This window comes from Saimiri boliviensis, chromosome 10 (genome assembly GCF_048565385.1).
Source record: "Saimiri boliviensis isolate mSaiBol1 chromosome 10, mSaiBol1.pri, whole genome shotgun sequence".
NCBI lineage: Eukaryota > Metazoa > Chordata > Mammalia > Primates > Cebidae > Saimiri > Saimiri boliviensis.
The window spans coordinates 52,991,935-53,003,926 of record NC_133458.1 but is presented as its reverse complement, the minus strand read 5'-3'; the positions used below and the strand labels follow the sequence as shown (position 1 = coordinate 53,003,926).

At 38.8% G+C, this 11,992-nt stretch overlaps 1 protein-coding gene across 3 annotated transcripts in view; it reads right to left on the bottom strand.

The window, feature by feature from the left end:
- Window positions 1-11,992, bottom strand: part of RELN (reelin) — a 522,420-nt gene that overhangs the window by 126,638 nt on the left and 383,790 nt on the right. For all 3 annotated transcript variants that reach the window (XM_039472914.2, XM_039472915.2, XM_074379281.1), the window contains exons 23-24: window positions 6,579-6,716; window positions 5,528-5,714 (exon numbers count right to left, since the gene is read on the bottom strand). In XM_039472914.2, coding sequence (XP_039328848.2) covers window positions 5,528-5,714; window positions 6,579-6,716 — 325 coding nt within the window. The remainder of the gene's footprint in view (window positions 1-5,527; window positions 5,715-6,578; window positions 6,717-11,992) is intronic.

Sequence of the window (11,992 nt, the reverse complement as noted above, 5' to 3'; positions counted from 1 at the left end):
TTTAGTCTCAAGAGTATGTATTGATTTATAAATGTCTAGTGCATGATATGCATCTAGGCTGAACACCTTAGCCAGAGTTTGGCACAGTATGTGGGACTCTGCATTCTGCTTGGTATTATGAGGATAAAAATTAAAATACGATCTTTACATGTAAAAATGAGAGAGGAATTCTAAGAAAAGATGGAGGTACAGTTTTCCAGAGCTCCAGAAAGCTCCAGGAAGGCAGTGAGATTTGGACAGAACACCGAAAATTTTATGTGAATGCAGAGAAGATGGAAGGTACAATGGTAGGCAGTGGCAAAAGCTTGGATGGTGAGAAGGGCTTCATAGCTGGAGCAAAGGGCTCGTGCCTAGAAAACGAATGTAAGTTATGTAGCTAGGGCAGGAGTATTGGAGACCATGTTAGATATTCGTGATCGGATGGGGAAAGAATGGAAGTATGTATGTATGTACGTATGTATTACTTGTTTATGTATTTCAGATGGTGTTGTGCTGTCATCCAGGCTAGAGTATAATGGTGTGATCATAGCTCACCGCAACCTCAAACTCCTAGGCTCAAGCGATCCTTCTGCCTCATTCTCCTGAGTAGTTTAGAGAACAGGCATGGCCCGCTATGCCCAGCTAATTTTATTTTACTGTTTTAAGGACAGGCTCTTGCCATGTTGCTTGGGCTGCTCTTAAACTCCTGGCTTCAAGTGATACTCCACCTTAGCCTCACAAAGTGCTAGAATTACAGGCGTGAACCACCACACCTGGCTGGAGGTAAGTTTCAGATAATGTGATCTAGGCTGGTGTGCAAATGGTCTAAGGAATCCTTCCTTTGGGTTATTGCCCCTTCACTTCAACATGCTTGCTGGTGGAGGCTGCTAGCAAGCCACCTTGTCACCAAACAAAGGAGTGCATGAATCTGGCTACACAATCATAGCACATCATTTCTCCCAGGACACTGCGATTGGCCATAGGAGCCTTCCCTGTTTTTCTCCTACGGAGCAGGTTGGAAAGGTCTGTGGCTATGGTTCTGTTCTGATAGTGACAGCTGGGTCTACTCTTTTTTTTTTTTTAAATATATTTTTAATTGTACTTTAGGTTCTGGGGTACATGTGCAGATCATACAGGATTGTTGGATAGGTACATACGTGGCAATGTGGTTTGCTGCCTCCAGCCCCCCATCACCTATATCTGGCATTTCTCCCCATGTTATCCCTCTCCAACCTCCCTAACCCCCGCTGTCCCTCCCCTAGTCCCCCACAACAGATCCCAGTGTGTGATGCTCCCCTCTCTGTGTCCATGTGTTCTCATTGTTCAACACCCGCCTATCAGTGAGAACATACAGTGTTTGATTTTCCACTCTTTTGTCAGTTTGCTGAAAATGATGGTTTCTAGATTCATCCATGTCCCTACAAAGGATATGAACTAATCCTTTTTTATGGCTGCAGAGTATTCCATGGTGTATATGTGCCACATTTTCCTTGTCCAGTCTATCATCAATGGGCATTTGGGTTGGTTCCAGGTCTTTGCTATTGTAAACAGTGCTGCAATGAACATACGTGTGCATGTGTCTTTATATTAGAATGACTTATACTCTTAAGTGGAAAGTTCTGTGAGCATCTGAGATACTGGTTCCAGATCTCTTTCATGCCAGTCCCATTTAAGCCCTCCTTGAGTTTTCCTTCTATGAACCAAATTTCTCCCCTTTTAAAACTTAAGATAGTTCTTTTTACTTAGAATTCAAAACAGTTCTGAATGAATCAACAGAAAAACAACAACCCAGGAACATTTTGACAAAAATTTAGGGGGAAAGTGGAACTGGAAGGGGCAGAGAATAATTTTACTTTTGAAATGATGATTTTTAGTTAGTTGCAGGGCACAAATGTGAAAATATTCAATAAGACAAATTTGGAATTTATTCTCATCAAATGCAATTATGATACCTAACACATATGATCTTGTTCCATGTTCCTAATACTATTCTTTACTCTTTATCTGCATCAGCTCATGTATTCCTCTCAATATCCACTTTTCAGTCAAAAAAACCTGAGATACAGAGAGTTGTCGTAACTTTGCAAGGTGAACCAATCAATAAATTTTGGAGCTCAGATCATCTGACTTCAGAGATCATCTTGAATTAACTGGAAGAAATATTGATATGTAACCCTTTACATGTTAAAGTGTGTGTGTGTGTGTGTGTGTGTGTGTGTGTGCGCGCGTGCATGCGCTCACTGGAGTGTGAGTACATATTGGTAAAAGATTCACAATCTTATTTAAAAATTGATGCTTATAGGAAGCACAACCTTTCCATTTCTGAACAATTATACAGGGGGTCCAGATACATGCAATGCATTTTTTAAATTGCATTTTAGGTTTTGGGGTACATGTGAAGAACATGCAAGATTGTTGCATAGGTACACACATGGCAGTGTGATTTGCTGCCTTCCTTCCCCTCAGCTATATCTGTCATTTGTCCCCATGCTAGCTCTCCCCACCTCCCCAGCCCCCCGTGCCTCCCCCATTTTCCCCCAACGGACCCCAGTGTGTAGTTCTCCCCTCCCCGTGTCCATGTGTTCTCATTGTTCAACACCCGCCTATGAGTGAGAACATGTGGTGTTTGATTTTCTGTTCTTGTGTCAGTTTGCTGAGAATGATGGTTTCCAGGTTCATCCATGTCCCTACAAAGGACATGAACTCATCGTTTTTTATGGCTGCATAATATTCCATGGTGTATATGTACCACATTTTCCCTGTCCAGTCTATCATGGATGGGCATTTGGGTTGGTTCCAGGTCTTTGCTATTGTAAACAGTGCTGCAATGACATCCCATGTTCCTGGTTAGGAAGAATCAACATCGTGAAAATGGCCATACTGCCCAAAGTAATTTACAAATTCAATGCTATTCCCATCAAGCTACCAATGACCTTCTTCACAGAACTGGAAAAAAACACCTTAAACTTCATATGGAACCAAAAGAGAGCCCGCATAGCCAAGTCAATTCTAAGCAAAAAGAACAAAACAGGAGACATCACACTACCGGACTTCAAACTATACTACAAGGCTACAGTAATCAAAACTGCATGGTACTGGTACCAAAACAGAGATATAGACCAATGGAACAGAGGTCTCAGAGGAAACACAACATATCTACAACCATGTGATCTTCGACAAACCTGACAAAAACAAGCAATGGGGAAAGGATTCCTTATTTAATAAATGGTGTTGGGAAAACTGGCTAGCCACGTGCAGAAAGCAGAAACTGGACCCCTTCCTGACACCTTACACCAAAATTAACTCCAAATGGATTAAAGACTTAAACATCAGACCTAACACCTTAGAAACCCTAGAAGAAAATCTAGGCAAAACCATTGAGGACATAGGCGTAGGCAAGGACTTCATGACCAAAATGCCAAAAGCATTGGCAACAAAAGCCAAAACAGACAAATGGGACCTAATCAAACTCCACAGCTTCTGCACGGCAAAAGAAACAGTCAGTAGAGTGAATCGGCAACCAACAGAATGGGAAAATTTTTTTGCAGTCTACCCATCTGACAAGGGGCTGATATCCAGAATTTACAAAGAACTAAAACAGATCTACAAGAAAAAAACAAACAAGCCCATTCAAAAGTGGGCGAAGGATATGAACAGACACTTTACAAAAAAAGACATACAGGAGTCCAACAAACATATGAAAAAATGCTCATAATTAGTGGTCATTAGAGAAATGCCAATCAAAACTACATTGAGATACCATATCACACCAGTTAGAATGGCGATCATTAAAAAATCCGGAGACAACAGATGCTGGAGAGGGTGTGGAGAAATAGGAACACTTTTACACTGTTGGTGGGAGTGTAAATTAATTCAACCATTGTGGAAGACAGTGTGGCGATTCCTCAATGACGTAAAAATAGAAATCCATTTGATCCAGTGATCCCATTACTGGGTATATATCCAAAGGATTAGAAATCATTCTCCTATAAGGACACATGCACATAAATGTTCATTGCAGCATTTTGATAAGTGAATAACTATTATCTTTAACAATAATCATCAGGGAGGACCCTCAATGTCAGTGGATAGGAAATACTGTTAAATGGACTCCTTCCTTGATTTTCTATACTTTTCCCTCTTGTTTACTTGTGATTTCTTTGTTCTTCACCTGCATTAAAACAAAACCTGTAGCTATTTTTGTATTTGCATAAATTAACACATCCTGGATTTCTGCCTGAACAGATTCTGCAACATATCATCCCTGTGGCATATCACCTGTCTACTTGTTACACGATGTAAAGTGAGACACCTCCAGTTGCCTCAGAATTGGTGGTTATATTACCTGCTTGAACAAAGTGATATTAAGCACACTCTAAAGAGAGCTGCTAACAATTAGGGTTAGACATGTTGCTCAGGTTGGAGACTGGACCTGCTCTCCTTTTAGTCCCTTTCAAGGCTATAGAAGGACATGGACTGGAAGAGAGAGAAAGAGAATGTCCTGCTTAGACTGTAGTGAGGGAGGAGAGAAATGTGGTTACCCTTATCCCATCCCTAACCAAGCCACACAGGTTGGTGTATTCTGAGAGCATCAATTTAGTGATTCTGGTTGGCACCTCAGTCCCTAGTTGGTTTCTAGCAATCTGCATGCCTAATCTGGTACTACCACTGGAAAAGCTGACTACTGCAAGAAAAACTTTCATTCAGAGTCCCACATCAGTAGATGCCACCAGCAGCCACCAAACGAAGCCAGAAGAGGACCTGAGATGTCTGCCCACCCCAGAGAGCTGTTCCTAGAGAGGAACAGCTCTACATACACTGACTCTCACTGCTTTTTCTCCTTCCAATCATATTCCTAAAATTCATGGATTGTCAGATTTAATAAACATTTGAAGAAGGGCTTCCTATATGTTATGAACTGTTCTACATGATCTACCAATATTAACTCACTTAATCTACATACTAACCCTCATGAGGTAGATACTCCATGTCCTTGCTTTACAGATGGGGAAGCTAAGTCACCAGGAAGTTAAATAATGTGCTTCAAAAATTACAGAACCAGGAAGTGGTCAAATGAAATGGAAACAGGCAATCTGGCTTCAGAGTTGCTGCCCTTAACCTTTAAGCTCATCCCCTTCCTGCTGTCAGGCCTCACACTGACACACCTGCCAAAGGCCAGGGTGAGAAGAGACCAAGAGCTTTCCCCACTCAAACTTCTTCAAGACACAAGCCTGGTTGGAAGTAGAGGAAAGGAAAGCAGTGGTATTTAAAACAGGTACAAGAGAGTAGAAGTTTTAAACTGGCTTAATCTGATTTTTTAGTAACCAAAAACAATAACACACACACACACACACACACACACACACACACACACACACACACGAATTTCCCAAGATGGAGCTAAGGAATAGGAATTTGACAAAGCCCAGTTAAAACTAAGGAACATGGGCAACAATAAAACCATTTCACATATTTGTACATTTGGAGTTCAGAGTCCCATATTAAACTGGCCATTGCCCCGATGACTTATCCCAGCTGTTGGTCATACCTTGCTGAAGTACAGAGATGATCCAGAAGAGATGACACCACATCCTTGTTCTGGTTTTACAATTTCTCCCCCAATAACTTCTTGCCAGTCAGACTCCCAACCATTCTGGTTCTCAAAATCTGACATAATTGTGGAAGGAAGGGCAGCTTCTGGGTGGCATTCAGTGCCTTGGTATCCCTGGTCACACCTATGAAAGAGCAGGGCTGAGTAGACAAGTTACAGGCCCACCTGACAATGCAGTGGCCCCCTGACCTCAACTATTTCCCATGTCTTACTTTTGCTCAGGTCTTATCATTTGCACTAGATTTTTCCCTACAGTGTTAACCTGGGTATGCAGTAGGAACAATCTTTAGTTTTTCATACTCCCCTTAAAACTGATAGAATATTTTCTTAAAAGAAATAATGCTGTAAGCATAGAATTTGGGCATCAAGTATTTATGAAGAAGGACATTGGTGTGTGTGCTTATGTGTGTGTGTTGGGGACATGGGGTGAGGGATAGTTGGATTTCCCTACAGCCTTAAAAAGTCACATGCAAATGTCTGTAAGTGTCTATTCAACCAACATGTAACACAGACCAAATTTTGTAGTTCCTTTTTCTGATTAAACTATGTCTCTTTCAGAGTCTTTAGGTATTCAAGTGTGTTGCTCTGTCCTCATTAGCAGCAATCACTATCTCCTCATGTATAGAACCTTGAACTTAGGGTGAAGTGGTGTGAGAGAGCACGCAGCAGGGTTTGACTAGTGCTCAAAGACTCTCAGGGCATCAAAAGGGAAACAATGGCAAGCCTCTTTTAATAAACTCTGAAGTTGAAGCCCAGGAAGCCTTGTCTTTAGGTTAGAGTTTGAGGTTTAGAATATACAGTTTTATACTTATTTTAATGTAACAATATTTTTTATATCTAAAATAATAACAGAAAGGATGACTTGTTTCTTTTGGCTATTTCATTTTTTATCGGTGTATCCAGATCACTTTGATGGCAACTGCTGTAGTATCCTCCAGCCACAAATCTTGAGAAGCATGGACCCCACTGTGCTTTCTGGTACACATACCTGCACATGCCATGATCGCAGGAGCCATGTCCACTGCACATGTTGGGGCACTGCTGCCCAATGTAAATGCTGTCCAAAGCCCACTCGTCTTGAGCTGTGTAATAGCTCTGGCTCCAACGGAAGCGGGTGGCACTGGACCTAGAAACAAGGTACAGTAACAAAAACAGCGTTTCACCTGAAAGGCAGTGACATTGGCCAACAATGTCAGAGTCCAAAATCTTTCGGTTCACTTTTTGGAACTTGAGTTTAGCTGGCATCATTTTTCTTTAATTTCCACTTAATTATTATGGAATGCAACAATTCTATCATGAAAGAAAGTTAAGGAGAAATATGTCTATTGAATGCAATTTGATCTTAATTTGAGATGTTTTAGAGAAAAACGCATTATCAGATTTTGTTGGTTGCAAAGATTTGTTGTTAGACAAAGAAAAGTACTAAGAAACAATATTAAAAAATAAAGACATCTACTTATCTACTAAACTGAGCCTATCTTTTTTTTTTTTCTTCTTTTTTTTTGGAGATGGAGTCTCACTCTGTTTCCCAGGCTGGACTGCAGTGGCGCAATCTCAGCTCATTACAACTTCCACCTCCCAGGTTCAAGTGATTCTCATGCCTCAGACTCCTGAGTAGTTGGGATTACAGGCACATACCACCATACCTATCTAATTTTTATATTTTCAGTAGAGATGGGATTTCACCATGTTAGCCAAGCTGGTCTTGAACTCTTGACCTCAGATAATCCACCCGCCTCAGCCTCCCAAAGTGCTGGAATTATAGGTGTGAGCCATCGCACCTGGTCTATAAAAGCCTATCTTTTACAGACAAAAATGTAAGATATTTAACCTTAGAGTTATAGAATTTCTTATAATAGAGTAAGAGTAACATAATTTCTTACAATAAATGCAGGAGTTATTAGCAGACTTTCAGCTAGTTAGTAAAACAAAAGTTTTGTTTGGAGGTACTGTTTTGGGGTTGAGGGGACACACCACAATGCATTATATTACAAAGAATTATATCTGGATGCTAAATTCTATTTATTTCTGAAACACGAACTTGCCTGAGTTTCATGGATAAGCTGATTTAAGTGGGGATGAAAATTTAACAGTTCATTACACAGACAGAAACACTTGGGACCTTAATTCACTGAAACTAGTTAAAAAGTCCAGAGAAGTGAGTATTTCGAGAGTAATGTCAAGAAGGTGTCATTCACTGACTGCTATAAAACATTTTTAAAATAATTATAGCGTATTTTTCACCTGTAGGAATTTTCAGGGACCTGTGGTTAGTTCTTTTGGTCAAAGGGCTAAATGATACAAACAAACAAAACATGATTTGCAAAATTATTGTGTATACTCAATTCCACTGAAGGAACCTTTCCCAAACACTATATACAGATATCCTTGATCTCAATGATCCATTAGTCTATTGTGTCAATTATCCACATATTAAGTACTCCCTAAGTACCTAACCGACTGCTAAAATTCAGACTAAGCCTTTATTGTTTATTTTATCAATGATCCGTGACTCATAGGTTGTATTTTCATTCCTAGGAGGATAATTCCAGGATTCACTGAGGTGCATCCATTTTGCTTCATGTCAGTGCTCATCACGGAACATGCAATGGGACAGATGCACCACTTACTCTGTGGTAATCAGTTTATGTTTGTAATCAAACAGCCATCACGATTTTCATGGTCCCACTAAGAAATGGTTTTTAGAAAAGCCTCCTATAAAAGCAGATTCATTATCTTAGAGCAGAGAGTGTCACAGAATGGAAGTAAATAAGATATATGCACTATGTCATCCTATAAAGGAAATTTACTCTTTCAAGATAGATTTTAATCTGAGTCAAGTCCTCAGTCATGGGTGACTAGATTGTGAGCTCTTTGGGGATAGGTATATCTTTAGTTTCCATAGTTTCCACAGGAACAGAATAAAGTAGGTGCTCAAAAAAAGTGTGCTAAAAGAGTAAGTCAATGAGTGCATGAACAGGTCAGTAAAAGGCAGCCTGTTTATGACTTTTGTAGGTAATGGAATGAAGAATGTACTAGTAGGTGAAGGACAAGGTCCCCAGGACTCTGGTTCTGCAACTTAGCAGCTGTGTGACCTTTAGTGAGAAATTTAAGCCTTCAGGGGTTTATAGTTCTTCACTTCTCAAATAAAAGGTTCGGGCAAACTAATTTCTAAGATCCCTTCCAGCTCTCTCCTCTGGAGATGTGTTGACCAAGTGACAATTTATTTTCTGCACAGTTACATGCCTATAAAAAACCCATGGCATCCATTACTTTGAGATTTTATTACTTCCAAATGCAAAAATGGGCAGGGGGAAGGGTTTCAGAAACTTGTCTTAGGTTACATAGCTTACGCTTCTAAACAGTCACATGCAGACATATTCTAAATTGTTTTCCAAAGTAAATTAATCCTTACATGCATCTTATGAACTTTAAAAAAACATAATATTTCCTTAGGACACAGAGCGTCAAGTGGGCTATTCCATTTCAAATCACAATCCACAGTTTAATGCGCAGATGTTGATTAAGAGAAAAGGCAGGAAAAAGAGATTGAACATTGGCTTTGTTTTTATTGAGAAAAAAAAAATTAGTTGTGTGAGCAATCTCCAGCTGTCACACGTGAGATCAGGTGCAAAGTCGCTTATCTGCAGCAGCATCATTGCTATTGACAGACTGTATCTCTTGATACAAATATTTAAATTGCTAATTTTTTCTTTCTCTCCCTCTCAAAACTAAGTAATCTTAGGAAGAAAATCTTGTCTACTTTGGACTGAGTCTGAAAACAGAAATACTGCTGTGTGGGTTATGAAATGAACCTGACTTGCATTTAAAATTCAAACTCTCGGGATTACCCAAAGCAACAAAACTTGACTCTTTTGATTTTTCCTTCCCAAATAACTTGAAGACTGAAGTAAAACAGTCTTGAATCGTCTCTTTATAGTTAGGTTACCTGAGAAATCAAGGTAAATGAAGGCTGACTAAATTGTATTTTCCACCTTCAGTGTTTCTGTAATTACATTTACCCAATTATTCTGAAACTCATTCACTCATTAGGTGTTGATTTGTTTATGAAGTCAGTGACTGACAGCTGTTTGGGTCTCATTAGGCCCTGTGCTCATGTAAATGTCTGTCATAAAAACAAAATCAATTTTCATTAGGTAACCAGTGTTCATACACAATATAATTTCTCTAAGCAGGGGTACACATTCAGCATTTCCACTCTAAGTTGCCCTATCTAGCACAATTTCCAAATATTTGATAATGCAGGGACCACATTTGCTTTTAAGCATTCAATTTATAACTGCATAAGTTTCAGTCAAAATGGCAGAATGAAGATTTGGCCAAAAAAAGATTACTGCTACAAACTGCATTCCTTTTCCCCAATGCTTGAGAACAACCTGCCATTTGCAAAAGTTTAAAACTAACAAAAAAAATAAAGTTATCAAGAATTCCAAGAAGAGCAAATACACTTTATTTTTATGGCAGAGCTTTTAAGTATTATAGATCCAAAAACAATGACAGTAACTAGTAGAATAGGATATTTTTTTGAAATGTAGTAATAATGTTAAGTTTAAATATTAGTAAGAAGGTTAAGATAAATATCTTGCTGGGTTATTTTTTTTTAATATTTTCACTCCCCCCCGCCCCATGGCTTTGAAGGAAATTTGGAAAAGCAGAATTAAATTACTTTTTACATATACTTAAAGGTATTTAGTCAGGGGAATAACTTAGTATAAAACTTTAGTGAAACCTAACATCATAATCTTAACCACTTACTAAAAGGGATACTTTGTAATAAAACATCTCTTTAGCACACAGAGGCACATTAAGTTAAAATTCTATTTAATTCCCCAGTATCCAATAAGCACAACTGCTATGTGCCAGGTACTCCATGGAACTTAAAAGCTTATGGATCAGTATGTTTCTTTTCATCGTATACTTAACACTGATGCCAATTAACATTTTCTGAGTATACTAAAACTTCCAACTCAGTTGTGCTAACTTTTGAGCTAGAAAATACCAATGCGCATACAACTTGAGGGTCAAATAACCTGCAAAGGCTTTTCTGATACGGACAACACTTTCTGAATTTGCTTAAGCTACATTAAATAAGAATAATGGTTCATAATGTTTCTAGGGATGAAAAGATATCTCAAAATATACTATTAGGCTAGGCGTGGTGGCTCATGCCTGTAATTTCAGCACTTTGGAAGGCCAAGGTGAGTGGATCACCTGAGGTCAGGAGTTTAAGACCAGCTTGGCCAATATGATGAAACCCCATCTCTACTAAAAATACAAAAATTTGCTGGGTGTGTTGGTACACATTTGTAGTTTCAGCTACTTTGGAGGCTGAGGCAGGAGACTCACTTGAACCCAGGAAGTAAAGGTTGTAATGAGCCAAGGTCATGCCACTGCATTCCAGCCTGGGTGACAGAGCAAGTCTCTATCTTAAAAAAAAAAAAAAAAATATATATATATATATATATATATATATATATATATACACAGATATACACACACACACACACACACACACACATACACACACACACACACACACACACACAACCAATATTATCCTAATCTTGATAGGATAATATTTTGTAAGAGTGATTTACATGTCAATGAGTAAAAAACTTTTTTTTTTTTTTTAACAAATTCTTGCTCTGTTGCCAAGCTGGAGTGCAGTGGTGCAATCTGAGCTCACTGCAACCTCCACCACCCAGGTTCAAGCAATTCCCCTGCCTCAGCCTCCCAAGTAGCTAGGACTACAGGTGCACATGACCACACCTAGCTAATTTTATTTATTTATTTTTTGCATTTTAGTAGAGATAGGGTTTCACCATGTTGGCCAGGATGGTCTTGAACTCCTGACCTTGTGATCTGCCCATCTCTAGCTCCCAAAGTGCTGGGATTACAGGCGTAGGCCAACAATTTTCATTTCAATTACACTCGGCCAACAATTTTCATATGAGGAAAATATATTTAATTTTAAAATAATGAAAAAAATAAACCTCATTAGCTCTGCATTGACTGTGATCAGTATTTCAATTGTTTGAAGTATTGTTTTGCATAAATTTGACATATATGCTTGGAATACCACTGAAATTAAATAAAAGTCTTGATTATATTCCCAGCAGTAGACATAAAAAAGTAAAATGCTAGAGAAAGTAGCAACTTGTTATACAAAGCATTAGTAGAGTATTCAGGAAATGGCTCACAGTTGGAAACAGAAAAATCTGTGGAAATCAAATTTCAAGCATTTTATTCAAACTGACATAATAATGCACCCTTCAAAATAATCAAAAAGGCATTTTTACCTAATGCAGGAATTCGATCTTCAACAAAGGAATAAAAGTAATTCTAGGTTGGTATCTAACCAATTTGTTTTTGTTTAAGGTC